Genomic DNA, 20,516 nt, shown 5'->3' with positions numbered 1-20,516 from the left:
AGTCTTTTAGAAGCTACCACAATCTACTCCTAGGAATATTCCAAAAGCATAAATTCGGAATCTAGAATCTACGAAAATTTGAACTTATCCTCAAAGTCTATATCGGGGAGATTATGCACGTTGAACCCACATAGAGGACTCAAGACATCTTCTAGAAGGAGGGAGAACCGACCTAATAGAAGGAGGCAACCGCCATCGCGAGGGGAGGAGGGCTGACGTGTGTTGCACGTCACCATCTCCCTATGCCACGAGGCAACCCATAAATAGGGCCCCCCTTGATGTTCTAGGAATCAAAAGTCTCAAATCCAGAGCCAATTTTAATGAAACTCACGTCGCTTTAGTTTTAATTGTCTAAAGTAGTTAGTCTACTCTAAGCGATATAATTAGACCTTCTGGTTCTAATTAGATCAAGATTCAGAGTTGAATCTGCCGCCATCAAGATATACCAACGATGACGCCTGTATCAATTATATTAAATAAGTATTATTTGTTTGTATCTTGATCTAGGGATCTTCTTTTCTCTTGGTCTCGATTACCATGAGTATGCTTTGTTCTTCGTCTAATTTGCTGCAAGATGACTAGCTAATAGATATAATTGTGGATTTGTGGTGATTATATCTGTTAGTTGAAATAATCATGATAGTTAAGGTATAACCAACAGGTATGTTACTAATCTTCTCTTCGTTTAACTTGGTTGGAATGTCTCTCGTAGATCCAAGTTTTCTATCGGCCTTATAGACTTTTGGGAGCCATCTATCGTTTATTAGCAAAGAATCTACTTGCTTAAGTTGTATTCACTAAAAAAAAAGAGAGATTTGAATTACTTAGCTACGTGATAGGAAACCAGGGGAGTCATCGAGATCTTAGTAGGTGATAGCTGAAGAAAATAATAGACTTAAAGATGTTTTTTCATGTATAATACAATAATATTTTTATGGCTAAGAATCACAACTGATAGCTACTGAGATATAGCTTAATTAATATCTAGCTAAGACTTGTTAATCTATATGTTACATATGTTACGCATCTACTTTCTCGTAATCATCTAAATCATCCGACCATATCTTATGCAATTACATTCATAAATAGAATTGATCTATTAGTATAAAGTAGTTAATCTTATTAGGTTTACTTGTTGATCCATACATATAAAATAACCTTATAATACTTCAGGTGAAAGACTACAGACAACTCGTACACTTGCGGTAATAATGTTGTATGCGTAACTAGCGTCCACACCTTGATATAAATTAGAATATTAGAGGCAGCAAACTTATGACTATGAAAGTACTTTCAACTACAGACCTAGCGGCATGTTGATCAAAATTTTGAAGTCTGACTGCATGATACTAGATCATCAAATAACGATATGCGTAGGAAGTATAACCTAGGCTTGTTTTGTTTGTCCAGTGTTAAACATCTCTACCTTACAGTGGTTGTCTGACCACAGGTGATAGTGATGGCATTTCACTCTCTGTGGACTTCACGGCATAGCATCACAGACAAAGTTAACATAACAGAGCAGTACATAAAACGACCCCAAATAGAAGTATTCTCCTACATCTTAATAGTCTGAACAAACAACAGAGGTTGCGACTTATAACTACACATGATCCGTAATTACGCATACGCTGAAGCCATTTAGTACAGATAGATACACACATACATAAGCCGCTACAACTAAAACCACATTACAGACAGCTACAGGCTCAGAGTGGCCATGTGTTCCATTAGATAACCTAGTGTATTATACTTAAGTACTGCAGTCTAGCACTCGTGAAGAGGTTTGGTTAGGTGCTCCGCAGGGCTGGCTGATCACAGCTCCGGCTGAGTGCGATAGGCAGCCTTCAGGAAGTTATCGAAGGGGCTGGCGGGTGGAAGCTTCACTGTGGAACATGAATCTGATGGTGTGCAGTGAATGCTCTCGAAACCGCAAGAATTTACCTGGACAAATGCAAATCGTGACCACAATATACAGGAGGCAACACACTAACAGACGTGTTTGGGATTTGTCAATCTTCGTACCTTTGGAATGATGGAATGATGGGCAGTGGGAAGACTTGGCATAGGATTGTCTGGAGTAGATTCGTGGCCATTGACAAGCCAGCTTGATAGCTTCTTCCTAGTGCCAAATCCTAGGGCTTCGCATTGACTAGTCATTGTACCATACGGAAGGGGTGAGGTTGAAACAGATGCACCTGCCACTTGACCAGCCACATGTAGCGCCTGATAACAGAAACAAAGGTATTGAGAAACTGGTACAAAATTCAAATAATGAACAACAGTGTTTGCTATATGTTATGTATGGCCCACTCGACCATGTGATATAATATCATGACGGCACAGTAAGAGGTGGGGTGGGGGGGGGGGAGCTTTACAATGATGCCAAACTGCCACAAATTCACATGCTTACTGCATATGTGAGCAAGCTGAGAAACAAGCCAACTGCATTTCAAGAAGATAAGTACTTACCGATTCCAGCAAGTGACCAACACCTAAGACATGGGGTACAGATTGTGGTAGAGTAATCTTTGACATGGAGCTAGCAGTGTTGGCAGGTGACTCATGCAAGCCACAATCTACTGAAGAGGTTCTTGAACACTCCTACAATGCAAAAGGACTCGTGAGGCAGCCTAAAAATAGTATTGTCATGATGGAAGGAACAATTACAATGTATGAGACTGCCTCAATCCAATTAATCGAAAGGGCACCATTTAATGTAAGTGACAAACCTCATCAAAAGAGAGGGATTCATCAGAAAATGCCTGCAGATGAAAGTTGGCCCAATCAAGTGCTGAATTCGACCCAAACAAGGGCACTTCTTCAGGTGTGAACATCTCAGTGAGCTCTTTTGCTAGTACATCCTTGTCCATCTAGTAATGCAATTCCAAGAAAAATAGAAAATGGTAAATTACCTTCACATTCAACAGAATGTGACCTCAGTAAGACCATAGCATGCAATGTTATATTAAGAAACAAGTAACTAGGATAACTAGATCACCCCACCTTACGGGCTCTGATCTTTACTTTGATTATTTTCTTGCCTGCTTCCAATAATGTGTGGCTGCCCCTTTATATAGAGCGGGGAAATTACAATCCAAATCCTAACTTACCTAATTTATCTCTAGCTGAATTGGAAACTAATCAAACTATATCTCCTAATCAAATCCAACTTATCTCCTACCCATAACAACTAGATAACTTGCCTAAACTAATTTGACTCTTTCAATTAACAGCAAACAGATGGCAAAATCACACCACTCATAACAAGACTAACCTCAGTGAAACTAGAAAGTGCAGAAGCGGTAACATCAAGTACTCGCTGATCATTAATCCCTACTTTCGTCCTCCAGTCAGAAAGTATGGATTTGGCACCTTCTTGATCGTTTTCAGATCCATAGTTGCTTAGATCTGATTGCAACCTTACATAGAGTTGTAAGTCTTCACCAATTCTGAGGTAAGGATCAATCTGCCAAACATTCCATAACACATTTCACTAAACAGTCCTGAAATGCGATTACATTTCTATTTGCTAAAAAGTACATAAGAAAATCTGGTGTATAGACAGTTGGGAAATGGGGACAAAAAAGAATGAGAAGTACCATCAAAGAGAGGTACACTTATGAACACGCTAATAATGCCCCTAAACCAGATCTGTGTGATACAGGTAAGACCGAGACATACACAAGATTTGTAGATGCACTCTTTTCTCTACTTTTGTTTGCAACATTCTCATTGCGGAGAGGGGGTGGGATCATTTCTCCTCTTCGCCTCGCAAAAGTTTTTTGTTGCAAGTAGACAAATTTAACATTTTTAAGAACTATTTTGCACGGAAAGACATAATTGTTAGGGCAAAATTTGCTACAGGACACGCTAGAAGTATAGTTTTTGTCACATAACATGATTTTTTTTTAATGTATGCTGCCAGACACTACTAAAATGTGGTTATTTGCCGGAACACACCGAGCCTATTAAAATATAATATTTTGCTGATTAGGAGGGAGAACAATTTCAAAATGCCCTCATTACCCTTCCGCATTGCTGGGCACACGCGTCATCATGTCTCTCTCATTCCCTTTTCCTTTCTTTTTCTGCCACCCTCTGATATCTCCTCTTCGTTCCATCACTGCAGCTAGCCAGTCGGCGAGAGCACGCGATGTCGTGGACGAGCTCGCCATCCTGGCCGCCTCCCTTACTTCTCCGCCACCGGGAACCGAAGGAGTAGGCCACGGCGAGCTCATCCACAACCTCCCCGAACCCCCTCACCGATCGGAGCTAGCCGTGCGCCGCCTTCTTCTCCAACATCGGCGCTAAGCTCCCCGTTAGTCGACCGCCCTACTCCGACCATCCGCCGTATAGGCCGACCCTACCACGAGGTCGCTCGCGAGCCGATGAGCCTCCAGCGCCCCTTGTCTCCCTCCTCCCCTCACCATAGCACGACGCCACCAGAGCTTGACAACCGCCATACGCCATGGCCGCTGCTGGCCATGCTATCGCCGCCGCATGTTGCCGCCTCCACTCCAAACTCCCTGTCGCACCCTGGTGTCGTCCTCTTGGGTGAGACCCTCCACACCCCGGATGAGGCACTAGAGGGCGGTGGCTTCCGCTGCTGCTCGAGAGGGCCGCGAGGGAGGAGCGGGAGGGCAGTGGCCAGGTTGTGACAGGCGAGTGCGATGGAGGCTAAGCCAAGCGATGGGCAAACCACGGCACGTATGCGTGAGGAGCGACACTCGAGCGTCCCTCGTGTGCACCGTCCCGGCCTCCCCACCGTGACCAGCCTCCTGCGCCGCCAGGCTGGGTCCCGCTCGGCCGGCACCACGCCGCTCGCGCCTCTCCGGCCGGCCACCTCCCCACCCCAGCTCCTCTCCCTCTTGCATGCCCTCACCTCCCTCCCTCTTCCTCCCCTACGGCCTCCTCTCCCTCCGGTCTCTCTCTCTCTCTCCCCCCCCCCCTTCCTCTGTGAGCCACACAAACAGAAGCCGCCAGCCTTATCTTTTGCCACCCCTCCTCACACTATCATGTGGGCCCACAGACTAGCAAAGGAGAGGAAGAAAAACTGACTTGTGGGCCCCACCTTAACCAAGGGTAAAATAGACTTTTCACACCCTTTCTCCTAAAAAGCAGGAAATGATTAATTTAATGGCTAGAGTGTGTTCCAGTAAATAACCACAGTTTAGTAGTGTCCAAAAAAAATCATGTCTTGTGGCAAAAGCCACACTTCTAGTGTGTCGTGTAGCAAATTTTCCCTTGCTGTTATGAATAGCACTTGTAGTCAATAATAGCCCCAATGAGGCAATATATAGAGTACACGAAAAGGACTCTAATAATGTATACATAGAGGATTCTACTAATGAATATGTAAAGGATAAGGATTCTATACTCCTAACAGTAATATCTTATCATCCGTACTATAACTTACATTGGGAGATGTAAAACACCTTAGCAAGTCTACCAGTTCAGTAACGTGACAGACTTTCCCGGCAAAAGCCACCATACTCGTTGCTAAAGTAAAAAGAGACCGCCGACAAGAAGCAGACAGGGCTCCTGGAAAAATCGCACAAACAAAGGCGCGTGGCTTACATAAGCTTATAATAAATGAAAGACCAATAAGCAGGTTTGAGAAAACCATAATTTTTTTATGCAGATCATACCACTAGGGGTTAAAGCAACACTCCGAAGGGACAGTGGCAACTGGAAAAACTGGATGATATTACTGTAGCTTGAATTCTGCAGCATCAAAAACATTATTTCCATAAGGGGCAAAATAACTTAGTCATAATTATGTAGATTTCCACTGCAAATGTAAGGATACTTATTGCAGTTCACAAAAGGGATCACTAACATGGCTAGTGAGAAGTGACTTTCTTATAAAAGAACAATTGATAGCTGAAAATGTGAAGAGCAAAGACTAATAACAACATTGTGGTTAACTTTTCTCTATTATAAATGAAACTTCAGAAAGCTGTATTTTTATCCAAAGATATTTATACCTTTAGGCGAGAAGAAAGAACTGTGAGGCTGTATGAATGACCAATAGCCTCATAATTAAAAGGAGTATTATCTGTCTGATGGGCTTGTAACCAGAATGCAGACAACAACTGATTTGTCTGATCTTCAGTTAACATGGCGACATTGGTCTCCTGAAACATAGGTACAAGGAAAGTCAGATGTTAGACCACTTTGTAGGGTTTAGAGGTAAGGTAAGTAAATCATTCTGTCCTCACCTAACACCCTAATAAACACAGCTGACAGAAAGGAAGAAAGTTCATAAGAGCAAAACAGAAACAAAGAACGTGAAAGTGAAACAATAGTACAAATGCCATTTAATTTTAGCTAATCTAACAGGCAGTCATTGACAACAGAAAGGGCGAAAATGATTAAAGAGAATGCCCAACTGTGAGAGTGGGTGGGTTTACCTCTTGAGAGCTACTTAGTGCCGCACGTCGATCAGTGAAAGAGAAAACCAACTTTGAAAAATAAGCCGAATTTCTCCGTGCCCAAACATGTTTATTCTCCTCTTCATGCATGTTTCTTTCCTTTAAATCATCATGCATCATACTACGAGGCTTATCTGAACTCTCTTTTTCTTTCCTCAGTTTCTCCAGTAGTGCAGTAGCTGAAGCAAATACTGATGTCGTCCGAGATTGCCACTTTTTTGTTTCATACAGGTACTCTGATTCATTCCTCAGATGGCTTGGTCCTCGGACAATAACGGCAGAGAACATGTGGTGTGCTCCCACACGTGTGTCAACATCAGGATGTATCATGGACTTCAGTATCTGCTGGAGGAGTGCTTCTGGAAATACCTGCTAATAGAAGAAAAGGAACAAGCAAAGAATGGCTGAGGCGGTCAAAGAACAGCATTTTGCAAAAAATAGAGAATGAAAGACAGAGAGGGGAAATTTTTATCTGCAGCAAAATAAATAACACAGTTCTGGACTTTTTACATTCCTTTTTATTCGGACATACCAAATACGAAATTTCGTAAATAGTGAGCAGTATTAAAAAATTGAGTGGATAGCATAGATTCAAAGCTGTCAACCGACCATAGGAGTGTTAGAAGATATTGATGTCAACGAGATTATGTGTGAAAGGATCAGCAAACTTCCAATCGTCGCTCTGGCAACAGTTGGCATAGAAGGTAAATTCTCCAATGTGATTGCCATCATATCATAGAGCGGCCGCACATCATTAATCTAGTAGAAATTCCAAAAATAAAAAGAAATTAAAAAGGTGAAAATGAAAGGGTTATATGTATAAAAACAGGTAATACAGTCATCAACTAGCATGCTGCTGTTTGGAAGTTTTTGTCATGAAAACTAATGTGATCAATCACTGCTTAATCATGCACCAAGAGCATCCATTCTCATCAACAGATGTTAGCATGTGACTGGAATAGTGCGGGGCATACTCCTCTAACAACTTCCAGAAGGCAGTCCTCCAGGAAATTTTGAAGAGATTCATTCAAGTTCAGCTCTTCAACACAGGCTGACTCCATGGCCTCTAATGTTTTCCTCAAGTGCTTGCACAGGTCGCCTGCTACTACAAGTTCAGCAGCAACTCCTTGCGATCGCAATTGCCGTGCCAAGGATGTTGCTGTCTGAATAATATCTGGTTTTGTCTGAGGATCATGTAAAACATTCTTGTGATCCAGGTGCCGGATGACAGCAGTTAAAATCAATTGTTCATAACCTGCAAGACAAGAACACATTAGCAGGCAAGGACAATAACCTACAGAGAGGAAAAGAATGTTGTCAGTGCAAATTGTATTGTATTCAATAGTGAGGTTGACCAAGCTTTGAGTTTGTGGATGGAGTGATGAAGAATGCAGAAGCTCCACATCTTCTATGATGATCAATTTCTAACAAGAAAGATAACCAACCCTAAAAATTGAAGTAGCTAACGAAGTACTTTCTAAAAGATGATTAAAAATAGGTTGGCACTGTGTAAAAAACAAAGGGAATCAGAAACATAATCAATAGTGCCTGAAGAATAAGATCTTCATAGAATGCCATGTAAAATAGTTGAAAGGAATTTATATAGAAGATAATGCGACTTGTTATTTTTATTTTGCAAGCAATTCTGATCATTCAAATCTTCTCAGGACTAAAAAGAATACTGAATACCTGAACTCTTCTCCAGATAAGCCATATCAGACAAAACAAGCAAGGCCAATCCATGTCGAGGAGCCCATTGTTTCTTCATATCAAAGAATGAAAGCATTGGATCTAGGATGCGCCGCATAGTTGTACTCTCTTTAGCCAGTTCTGCAAGCTTCTGCACACAAATATGTGACCATACTTCTGGAGATTCACGTTCCTCCCTGCATTACCATCAAAGTAAATCATGATTTATTGGGTGCACTGCACTTGGAGTGAACAAGGAGATAAATGGATAACTTAAAAAAATAGACACGTGACAAAGCAAAATATGAAAAGAAAAGGAGAAACATGTCGCAAAATATAGGCGGGATAATTATTCATATGGTGATGAAGTTACGTTATCATGTTCAAATTCACCTGTCGGCTGATGGATAAATCAGAAAAAAGTTGAATTTGAATTCTTTGTATTACTAAGCTTTTCCTCCGAGAGCATTTTTTAACATTGGGTGTATGTTTGAAATGCCTTCTACTTTAACTAATAGATAATTATTTTCATGTTATTTTCCCACACATTACTAATCTAGTAAGAGTATATTAGACAAACAAATAACTGAAATAACTCATCAAGTAAGAAACAAAATCGATCTACGGTTTAACTGTGCTATCAGATTTCCAAATCTAACATGTCTGTACACTTCAAAAGATATTACATTAGACAAATAAAAAGTCATCAAATAAATCTAGAGCTTAAGTGTGTTATCGGATCTCCACTTCTAACATCTCTGAACTCTGAACCCTTTAAAAGAGGAGAAAGAAAGCCATATGCTGTGGCGTGACATCATATAAGAGTGACATCATATAAGACCGTAGAGCAGGACAAACTCATATGGTTGCAAAAGCATACATTTTCTGAACGAACTTTAGGACAACATAATGTGTTTTGTGGGCATATGGCCATGTAACCTGTAGCTGAATTTTGTTTGGGCACATTTGGTGCATGTTATTCTTCCTTCTAATATAATCAACCACTTTAAATAGCGGCATGCATTAATGATACTTTACCTGGTCAGAGCTGAAGAATCCCTTGCTGGTCGCAGTCTAACAGTTGTACTGCTGAAATTCACATCATTACCTCCACCTAAACCAGGTCTACCCTCACGCCTCGCTATTTCATCAACCCAGTTATGCTGTGATGCATGTCTGTCATCACCAGCACCACCAGATTCCTCCGTCCTATAATTTTCCAACACCGATTGCACTATCTGCCAAATCCAAGAAAGTTAAATGTTGAACCACTATCATTGCATTGAACGTAAGAAATGTAGATAGTGGTTGCATTCAAAAACTACTCAAAAGCTTAAAAGGGCAATGCAAGAACAAGCCTAAACTCCTGTTGGCACCAAATTTTGTGAGGTTGCGGTTTCCATAGTGCCATGGTGGGCTGAACCTACAGGCGGCGGCATGGCTGAGCAGAAGTTGACTTCAGGGCCTGCTGAGCTGCTTGTGCTTTGTTTAAGGGATAAGCTAGGTTGATCCATTCTTGTTAGGATTTGGATTTGATTGTTAGATAATTTGTTAAGTTGTTAGTGCCTCCCTTCATCTATAAACGGGGTACAGTTGTTGGAATAAAGCAAGCAGAATCAACCTCCTAGTTTCCCCCTCCTCTTCTCTTATCCCTGCCTCGCCGGTGCAGTAACCGACCACGGCTCAACAGCCGCGCCGATGAGGTCCAGGGCCACGACATCCCATCTCCCGCGACTACTGCTTGTGCTCCCTCTCTACCGCTAGCACAAGGCATGTGACATCTTTGGTATCAAGATCCAGTGCACCATACTCACCCGCCACGCCCATGTCAACCGCCACCCAATGCAGCACCGATCAACAGGTGCACGACGCCATCAATCACTTGACGCTAGCATTGAAGAAGCAAACTGATACACTTGACTAAGTGATGTCCACGTTGAAGGATCTGCAACAGCAGCAGAATGCCCATCACGTCACCATCAACTGGCTGGAGTTCGGTAATGGCAAATCCCTGGAACAGATCGACAAAGAGGCCGTCGCGGCCAGGGACAACCTCCTCGGTAAGCCACTGCTGCAACACGACTCCACCGACTCCAGAACGTCAGGTAGCGGCACGATGCCTGCCAGCTATGGCGGCATCCCGCGCTTCCACAAACTCAATTTCCCGGTCTTCAATGGCAAAGAAGATCCTCTACCATGGCTGCATCACTACAAGCAGTACTTCCAAGGACAGCGCACGCCGGAGGAGGACAAAGTTTGGCTAGCCTCATTCAACATGGGCAGACCAACCATTCTTTGGTACTACAGGCTGGAATAGGAGAACGGGATACCTTCATGGCCGGTGTTCACAGAACTCGTCAACACACGCTACGAGCAGTTCCTGATGACGCTGCCGCGGGCGAGGCCACTGACGGAAGCACAACAGGCGAACATCTTCACCGCTGGTGTGCCGAAACCACTGCAAATCGACACCGAGCTCCAAGCACCAGAGACGTTGGAGCGAGCGATGACACTGGCTCGGTCCTACAAACGGCACACAAATTGCACCGTTGTTCAGTCTGCAAGATCTTCCATGGCCGATCCATCCAATCTCCTCCAAGTACACAGTCAACATCGGCTGGCGTAGATCCTACAGCGACATCAGCACCGCCATCGGTCTGCAGTCTACCGCAACGTGTCCTAACACCAGCAGAGATGGCTACACGACGGGATAAAGGTCTTTGCTTCAATTGCGAAGAAAAATTCCATGTTGGCCACAAGTGCAAGAAACTCTTCGTCCTGAAAATTAACCCGTTCGCCATGGATGACAATGAGCCAGAGGATAGCGACAGCGCGGGGGATCCAAGCATCTCCCTATCCACGCTGACCGGCATGGAGCATCACGCAACACAAACAATTCGAGTCGCGGCGTGTGTCAACAGCATCAGCTTGATCGCTCTCCTCGACTTGGCGCCGTCGCCATCAAAGGCGTTCCCATCCATGCTCACTCCCACATCAGTGTGATGGTGGACAATGGCGATCACGTGGATGACCTGGGCATGTGTCGTGGTGTAACAGCGACAATTGGCGACGACACATTTCGACTGGACTTCTTCACCATCCCGCTGGCCGGCTTCGATCTCGTGCTGGAGGTGCAGTGGCTGGGTACCCTCGGGCCTATTACATGGGATTTCGCCAAGCTCACCATGGCCTTCGCGCGCGATGGTCGCCACATCATGTGGCATGGCTTACCGAGCAGTCGCCGCGCGACGTCCACCGTGGTCTGCACGGGGCACGACTAGATGGACGAGTTGCTGGCAGCATTCGAAGACCTTTTCAATGAACCAACGGGTTTGCCCTCGAACTGCGAGCGCCATCACCAGATTCATCTGAAGCCTGGGACAGAGGCCATCGCGGTGAGGCCCTACCACTATGCCCAACTCCAAAAAAGACAAACTGGAACGACAATACGACAAGATGCTTTGGCAAGGCACAATCCGATGTAGCTCCTCTGCTCTCTCTTCCCCGGTCATACTCGTCAAGAAGCGTGACGGCTCATGGCGGTTTTGTGTGGACTACCGCACCTTAAACGCATGCACCATCAAAGACAAATTCCACATTCCCGTCGTAGGTGAGCTTCTTGATGAATTACACAGCGCCAAGTTCTTCACCAAATTCGATTTACGATCCGGCTACTATCAGATCCTCATGCACACAGACGACGTTGAGAAGATTGCCTTCCGCATGCACCAAGGCCTATTCGAGTTTCTCATGATACCCTTCGGCCTCTCCAACGCACTGGCCACGTTCTAGGCGCTAATGAACGAGGTCCTCCGATCGTTCCTGCGATGCTTCATCCTCGTCTTCTTCGATGACATACTGGTGTACAGCAACTCTTGGGCGAAGCACCTCCAGCACGTGTGAACCGTCTTCCAAACACTCTGCCAACACCGTCTCTTCCTCAAGCGCAGCAAGTGTTCCTTTGGTGAGGACACGGTGGCTTACCTGGGCCATGTCGTTTCAGCGGCCGGCGTGTCCATGGATGCAGAAAAGGTGCAAGCAGTGCAAGAGTGGCCAACGCCCCATTCGATGAGCGCAGTGTGTGCCTTCCTCGGGCTGACAGAGTATTACCGCCGATTTATCCGCGGATTCGGCGAGATCGCCACGCCCCTGACCAAGCTCCTCAAGGAGGCTTTCACCTAGACCGGCGATGCAGCACAGGTGTTCCAGACCCTCAAGATGGTGCTGACATCAGCACCTGTGTTACAGCTCCCGAACTTCAGCGCCGAGTTCGTCGTGGAGTGCGACGCGTCGGGTCACAGTCTTGGCGTCGTCCTCCACCAAGGCATGGCACCAATGCCTTCTTCAGTCGATAAATCGTCGATCATCATGCCAAGTTTGCAGCCTACGAGTGTGAGCTCATTGGCCTCGTGCAGGTTGTGCGCTACTGGAGGCCTTATCTATGGGGCCGACGTTTTCTGGTACAAACGGATCATTACAGTTTAAATTTTTTGCTTGATCAACGCCTTTCGACAGTGCCGCAGCATCAATGGGTTAGCAAGCTCCTCAGCTTCGGCTTCCATGTGGAGTACAAGCTAGGCGTCAGCAACAAGGTAGCACACGCGCTTTCACAGTGCAACACAGAGGATTAGCAATCTGCCATGGCGTTGTCTGCCACCGACTTCGCGATCTTTGATGTCCTCCGCCAAGAGGCATCGACGACAACAAAGCTGCAATCACTCAGGGCCGTAATCAAAGTAGGCAAGCAGCGCGGCCCGTGGGCATTCCAAGACGGCCTCATCACGTTCAAGGGGCACATCTACATTTCGACGTCGTCACTGTCCCTGCTGGTTGTCTTGGTTGTTCTACACGACATGGGGCACGAGGGTGTTCAAAAGACGCTCCATCGCCTTCACACAGTGGTGCAAGACTACGTGCGCTCCTACACTACTCGCCAAAAGAACAAAGCCGAGCAACTCCACCCTACTGGACTCCTTCAGCCGCTCAACGTGCCCACAACGGTGTGGTCCGATATCTCCATGGATTTCATCAAAGGGCTATCGCGCGTGCACGGCAAGTCGGTGATTCTCACCGTCGTCGACAGGTTCTCCAAGATGGCGCACTGCCTAGCCCTCGAACATCCTTACACGGCTCAATTAGTGGTGCGGGAGTTCTTCGACGGGATTGTGCGTCTCCATGGAATGTCAGTCTCCATTGTCAGCTATAGAGACCCGGTGTTCACTAGTGGGTTTTGGAGCAAGCTCTTTTGATTGGCCAGCGTCAAGCTAAATCTCAGCACCGTGTTTCATCCACAAACCGACAACCAATCTGAAGTGGTGAACAAAATAGTCACCATGTCTCTGCGGAGCTTGACTGGGGACCGTCCTCGTGAATGGCTTCGCTAGTTGTCGTGGGTAGAGTTCGCTTACAACACCTCGTATCAAACCTCAGGTGCAGACAACACCGTTCGAGATCTATGGTCGGTCACCACCGTCACTTCGCTCTTATGCAGACGGCGCTGCTCGTCTTCCGGCGGTGGATCGGTTGCTTACGGACCTTGACGAGTTCATCGCTGACATTCGTGGCCGTCTGAACAAGTCCAACAATACCACAAGCGCCACTACGACGCCAACCACCACGACAATGAATATGAGGTCGGCCAATGGGTGTGGCTCCAGCTTCTTCACCGACATGCATCATCCCTGTCTACACAGGGCCGTTCCAAGTTGGACACGCGCTACTTTGGGCCCTTCCAGGTGGTGGAACGCTTCAACAAGGTGGCTTACAGGCTCCGTCTTCCTGCTCGCACTTGCATTCATGATGTCTTTCATGTCGGCATGCTCAAGCCGTTCCACGGTACTCCACTGCCGTCGCCTGCTGCATTGCCACCTCTGTTTCATGGATGTGTGCTGCCTAAACCAGCCAAGATCATCAAAGCCCATCTTGCAAGGGGACGGAAGGAGTTGTTGGTTCATTGGGACGGCCTCACCACAGCTGAAGCGTCATGGGAGCCTCTGGACGCGTTTTTCAGAAGCAGTATCTAGAGTACAAGCTCGAGGACTAACTGTTTGCAGAGGAGGGGAAAGATGTCATGGTGGGCCGAACCTACAGGCATCGTCGTGGTTGAGCAGAAGTCAACGCCAGGGCATGTTGAGCTACTTGCGCTTTGTTTAAGGGATAAGCTAGGTTGATCCATTCTTGTTAGGATTTGGATTTGATTGTTAGACAATTTGTTAAGTTTGTTAGTGCCTCCCTTCATCTATAAAAGGGGTACGGCTATTGGAATAAAGCAAGCCGAATCAATCTCCTAGTTTCCCCCTCCTCTTCTCTTATCCATGCCTCGCCGGTGCGGTAGCTGATCACGGCTCAATAGCGACGCCGACAAGGTCCAAGGCCACGGCCTCCCATCTCCCACGACTACTGCCTGCGCTCCCTCTCTACCGTTAGCACAGGGCTTGTGACACATAGCTATTGACTCAACACATACTAATGGTAGTTTTGGTAGAAAGGATTCCTAATTCCTAAAAGGATGAAGTACAACTACCCGAAAAAGAGATCCTAAATTAAACTAAAACAGTTTGATTTTTAATCTATCATGATACAATAATCATTTAGGTATAGGTCAGTAGAGCAAACAACAAAAAACACATGAAGCCAGTGATGTTTGGTGGAAAAGATAAGACAAAAAGGGTTATAATCTGTGGCCTGAAATGGAAGCTTAAACTTGGTGCAGATGAACAAGCCCAACTCAACCATGGAATTACAGAAAGCATGTCTAAGCAGACAAGCTGGTTGTTTCTAAGCATGAAAACAACCTGGTACAAACAAGCAAGCTATTCAGAAGCCAACCAGGAGCAGTTTGGAACTCATGTTAAGCAGTTTAAGTTCCTACTGATTCTGCACAAACAATGGCAACAGGATCAATGCCATAAAAAAACTGGTTGTGACTACCTCATCAAAATCAGCAAATATGTATGAATGCTCCTTCATGAACCAGATCTGAACAAGTATTAGGACAGTCAGCAGACTTGAAGCTCCAGACAAAGTTATTGGAAAGCATCAGGAAGGTAAAGAAAAAGAAGGAAGTGAAAACAAGCTATGTAATACCATTGCTGACAAACACTGCAAGCTAGCTGCCCTCAGAAGAGTATGCTCCTCTCCCTGTTCACGTGAAAGAACACACACTTTGCGAACCAAGCTTTCAATATTCCGTGCATATGTATTGTCTACCTGTTAATATGCCACAAACATGAATCCTCAGGCATACATTAAAAAAGAAAAACAAATGAAAACCAACAAAATGGACATTTATAGAACAGAGCATGTCTATTTGTTAGCCCCACCTGGCTGTTGATAAACCTCGCTAAAGTTTGGCACCCAAGGATGTGAATGTTCTCTTGCTTGCTTTCCAGAAGCTCAGTAAGGACGTTTACCAGGCTGATGGCAAAATATGCCCTGTAACATCACATGCCCACAGTAGTACGACATAAAAACTCAGCCATAAAACCTCATTTGAAACAGTTAACATTGTTATGTATGATTATATATAAGTGGCAGCCAAGAACTTCGCAAACTCACATCTGCTCCTTACAAATGAAGAGTAACTTGCTGTAAGCTTCGGTGATGATTCTGACAAAGTTCACATGGGCAGCGCGCAGCTCCTTGTGACTCCTCTGTTCTAGGAACTTAGCGATCTGACAAGAAAGCAATGAAAGGGAAACATACTTCTAAGGAATGATGTAGCAGCATAATAAAACGTAACAAAATGGCGACATCACATTCACATACCTTTGGTATGCGGAGGGGGTTCTTCGCAGCATATTCACACAACTTCATGATTTTCCTCTCATTTGGAGCACCATCCTGCAAGAGTAAATCATGTAACATAAGCAGCAGCAGTATACCTGACTACTACTTAAGTATGGGTACTAATGCCGTCTACAACCAACATCGGAATCTACATTATCCACGATTTGACGCCATTTGACAGCACAGTATTCCACTAGAGCATTTTTCAGTGAAGCTTGTTAACTACTTACAGATAGAACATAGCACAATGCATTGAACGACGGCAGCAACCAATGCCGCTACCGAACTTCCTAAACTAGACCCGCGCCGACCGAATCCGAGCGAGAGGAGAAACCGAGCAGAACATGACTCACGGGCGTCTTGGGGAATATCTCGGCGAGCAGCTTCTTGTACCGCTTGACGGGGCGGCGCGAGCTCGGGCGCAGCGCGGGGCAGCACACGCACATGCTCTCGCACGACGGTAAGAGCTTCGCCGGGAGGAACCCCATCTTCCGCGGCCCCGCAAGACCACCGCAGCAGCCCTCCTAGATCTCAACCCCCTCTGTCCGCCTGCAGAGAGAGCACCCAAACTCCACTTGCTCGCAGCAGGATATTTCAGGCTGCCCTCCCAGCTCCGCCGCCCAAACCCCAAACCCAACCCGCGGAGAAGCCCCCAAAACCCAACCTGGAGAGGCCCGGAACCGACGGCCGGGAGGGGGAACTTGGGGTGGGAAAGAGGGGAGGGTTGGGTTGCGAGTACAGAGGAGAGGAGAGGAGAGAGAGACCACGTGAGTGAGGCCTCGGTGGCAGCGCCAATTGCAGGCCGCAGCCTTTTCCTGTGTCCCCCGCGACGAGTGACGAGCGCTTTCCACACGCGCCACTGAGCAGGGGCAGGGCTTGCCCAGTGCCCACGCCGCGCACTTGTGACGGATGGGGACTGCGGTTTGAACGTCGAGTGCGCCTAGAGCGTTTTTTAATTTTCTAAATGAAGTACAACTTGAGGCCAACGTCCTCCGATGGAAACCTGGAAGTTTACTCGAACATGACTTGATCTGATCCTATGTGATAGGGCAGATTTATACGGAGAAAAATGTGTACTTTTGATGCTTGCATCACACGTGGATTCACAATTTGTTGTTTCAATTTCGATGGTGGATTGTTATAGGTAAACTCTTCGTTTAGTTGGACTCTAAATTCCATAGTACAAGAGGTCTAGCCATTAGATTCAAAGAATTTTCATAGATTTGTCATTTGTGACAAAAGAGGCAAAACCAACCTATCATCCAAAAAACATAGGTTACTTCAAATTCTAGTAGAAGTAAGATGTATACCAAGTGCAACCATGATGAAGCATCAAAGCTAGTGAATGTCTAAAGACAAATTAGGACTAAGCGTCCGAACAAAATATTACAACTAAGCGTGAATTGAGAATTTTCATGGATTTAAGTAGAAGTTATATGGTGGGAATCATGTAAGAAGGTGTTGTGTCCCCGATTAAAAAGAAAACTTCTCCTCCCCGCCTTCAACTCCGGGCACTGATGATGAATCATGTAAGGAGAAAATTTCCTTTTTGCTACCATTGTGATTTGAGAGAGAGGACATATGTGGTGAGGCAGTGTCATCTTACATTTTTTCACATGCTTCTGTTAATTAACTCCTTACTCAGAAAACAAATGTGATTTAGACTAAAAAGGTAGCGTGGATGCATGGACTGTTGTAACCGGGTGATCATTGACTGAGCGTGATTGGTTAACTGCGGGAGCTATAATTGAAATTTATGAGGTTGGCAAGGATCTTTTCGTTATAAGTATGCAAACTTGGCATAGTTTATTGACTCTATTCGTTCATCAGATTAAGACGTCGTTGATGCAACCTAGGACTTGGTAGTTGTTAATAGTTGCCGGTCACCCAAGGTTTGGTGCTCTCTAGATGTTGCCATGCCTGTTTCATCATGTTGTTCATAGTTTTGTCAGGACATTGGATTTTTTTAGTGGCAGGGATTTTTTTAGTATAAGCCATGGGTTAGCTCGTGGACTAAGGATCATTATTTTTTCTTTTCGTAATAAGATATGTGAAATCAGGCAATTAAGATTTTTATCTATTGAAGTGTTTGATGAAAGGCCCTTTTGGTAGGGATCTATATTTTAGTAGAAACGTTTCAGTTTCAAATTTTTTATAGAAATACTTTCCTAGTGAATTAAAATTACATCTAGAAATTGTTTGGCTAACTGGCAGAAATTAGTTTCTTGAAGGAGATGATGATGGTGCAATTAACTAATTTACCTGTGTCCTTATTTTTTCTATTTTTTCACTGAGTATTTCATGGTTAGAAGTAATTTTAACATGTAGGGGTCTGTTTGGTAGAGCTCTTCCGGATTCAAATTCTCTGCGGGGAGTGATTTTCCAGAGGAAGTGATTCTGTGGCTGAAAGTGATTCTCAAAAATAAAATATACGGAAGAAATAATTCTGTGCAGGAAGTGAATCAGAGGAAGCTGTTTTTTAAACCTTGATGGGTTAATTGTTGTTCACAATAATTTTAAATCTTGATGGGTTGTTGATGATGGTTGAATGAGTGATGAGTATGAGACGAGATGTGAACGGTGCTAGGGGTGTTGTTTGCTCCGGAGGAAAATCCTGGGGGCAGACCGGGAGAGGAACCTGAATACCGTAGACCGCTTACGTCGTTTAAGCACCGATCGTCGGTGTAGTCGATTTTAGCACTTACCTTACTCACCACATGCCGATCTAATGGCAAGGTGAGCCGAATACCTTTGTAGTTGTAGTCATTTAGGGCCTGAACATCGACGGTGTGAGCGGGCGAGCTTGTAGTGGTACTAGTTTGCTCCGAGAGTAGTTCTAGTACCGCCGCGCCGAGCGATGCATATTTCAAATTTTTGAGGCTTATTGAAAAAGGTTGACATGAGTACCCTTTGTATAGATCTGTGTGGTCATGCAAGCTGTATGGTCCTCAAGTCGTGTGAGTCAAGAGTATCCCCTGCAGGGTGTAAAAACATTTCGAAATACCGCGCTCTCGATCATGAGCATGCTTATGTCCATCTGCATCGGTCATAGAGTTTTTGCTTGTGGTTGATGGTTGGATATGTGGGAGATGGTTGAGTTGGTTCTTGTTACATGTATGTTCTTATGGTTTCAGTTATGTATGTTTAGTTGGTTATGGCAGGATAGATTTATGTTGTTGTTGGTTAAGTTAGTTGCTCACACATATATATCTAGATTGCTTACCGCTTATGTTTAATTTAATCATGTGACTTTTCCTTGCTAATGGCTCAATGCATAATCCTTGGAGTCGAGCTATGTATATATGCTCTATATGGTTTAAGTCTTACGAGTACCTTCGTACTCCTGCCTGCATTTTCAGGTGCTGCTGGTGAGGAAGAGTCGGTATTTAGCTACTTAGTGCCTGCCGTTCAGGGTGACTGGTAAGAGTAGTGCACCGTACTCTCGGAGGTCATGCTTTTGGAGTACAGCTTAAGGGCATATGGCTCTACTCTCTTTTATTGTATAGGTTTATGTTTCTGCTTCGTAGTTGTTGTTACCTTTTATTGTAAATTATTGAAAATTGTTGCATGTTAAAGAACTTGTAACATAAATGTTAATTACTTGCTCTTTCTTAAGCTACGTTGTGATGCTAATTGTTGGAAGGCATGTGTTCCGATCTTGGACATAAAACATGTGTCGGGACTAATAGGATGATATTCTGTTTAATCATCGATGTTGTGATTATAAATAATGATTCTCCTGGTGATTAATTAAAATATTATTTGAACAATTCCTCAAAACGTGGTATCAGAGCTTAGTTTAATAAAGTAGCCTAAATATAATTAGAACGTTGTTTAGTAAGTGATTAACTTCACTAAGCAACTCACTAAAATTTCTTTTGTGTATCTTCTTGCCAATATGTATAAACCTGCTATATTATACTCCTAAGTATAACATATGTAGTTGTGACGCTTGATGGGGTGGAATGCATTTGAGAAGGATATGTGTAGTTCAGAAGCGAGCATGCTTTCATGTTTGATTGCTCATTTTGTATCATGCCTTTGAACATGCATTTTCATCAGTATATAGAATACGGGTCCAAGTAAGCGAGATCCGACATAGCAAAGTAGCATTAGTTGAAGTTGGATCTTTCACCTATGTTGGAGTTTAACCTTTCGCCTCTCTTTATTTACATCGTCACAACAGGATAAGAACCCGTGGCAGTTTGGGAGATCTTCCCGATGGTTCTAATGAGAATAACGTGCCTCCACCGCCGAGCATGGCGGAGGTGCTTATGCAAATCGAGCAATACCGTCAAGCTCAGACGACACTTCTTGAAGCTCTCGTGCATAACATGGCCTCTTAAGGAGGAGGTGGGGCCGTGCGCCGAGATGACTTCTCGGATTTCCTTAGGACTCAGTCGCCTACCTTCACGCGTGTTGAGGACCCGCTCGACACCGACCATTAGCTTCGCACCATCGAGTAGAAACTCGCTCTCCTTCGGTGCGAGGACTACGAGAAGGCGCTCTTCGCTGCTCATCAGCTTCAAGACCCGGCGGGCGCGTGGTGGTCCAATTACTTGGCCATGCACTCCGCAAATTATAAGGTGTCTTGGGTGGAGT

General features: G+C 44.8%; 1 protein-coding gene across 2 annotated transcripts; it reads right to left on the bottom strand.

The window, feature by feature from the left end:
* Positions 1-1,508: 1,508 nt before the first annotated feature.
* Positions 1,509-16,758, bottom strand: LOC133916245 (protein SEMI-ROLLED LEAF 2). 2 transcript variants are annotated; one of them, XM_062359839.1, is made up of 19 exons: positions 16,268-16,758; positions 15,894-15,968; positions 15,684-15,799; positions 15,449-15,560; positions 15,213-15,335; positions 15,057-15,104; positions 9,165-9,364; positions 8,127-8,323; positions 7,412-7,692; positions 7,047-7,196; positions 6,417-6,809; positions 5,991-6,140; positions 5,652-5,727; positions 5,420-5,544; positions 3,278-3,469; positions 2,733-2,873; positions 2,473-2,604; positions 2,026-2,226; positions 1,509-1,944 (listed from the first exon to the last, which is right to left on the bottom strand). In XM_062359839.1, exons 1-19 carry the CDS (start codon positions 16,400-16,402, stop codon positions 1,816-1,818), a joined length of 2,976 nt encoding a protein of 991 aa, XP_062215823.1. In that variant the 5' UTR covers positions 16,403-16,758; the 3' UTR covers positions 1,509-1,815. The 2 variants fall into 2 exon arrangements, with proteins under 2 accessions (XP_062215823.1, XP_062215824.1); XM_062359840.1 differs by having other exon boundaries at positions 6,417-6,806.
* Positions 16,759-20,516: the final 3,758 nt, after the last annotated feature.

The sequence above is a fragment of the Phragmites australis genome, chromosome 4, assembly GCF_958298935.1.
Source record: "Phragmites australis chromosome 4, lpPhrAust1.1, whole genome shotgun sequence".
NCBI classification, from domain to species: domain Eukaryota; kingdom Viridiplantae; phylum Streptophyta; class Magnoliopsida; order Poales; family Poaceae; genus Phragmites; species Phragmites australis.
Note: the sequence above shows the minus strand (reverse complement) of the source record. Positions and strands in the feature narration are given on the sequence as shown.

Excerpts from the sequence above, each read along its gene's own strand:
- LOC133916245 (XM_062359839.1), bottom strand. The coding sequence starts at position 16,402 with ATGGGGTTCCTCCCGGCGAAGCTCTTACCGTCGTGCGAGAGCATGTGC. Across the intron at positions 6,141-6,416 it reads CACTAAGTAGCTCTCAAGAG|GAGACCAATGTCGCCATGTT; the intron begins GTAAACCCACCC and ends CCTATGTTTCAG. Across the intron at positions 5,545-5,651 it reads TGTTGCTTTAACCCCTAGTG|GAGCCCTGTCTGCTTCTTGT; the intron begins GTATGATCTGCA and ends CGATTTTTCCAG.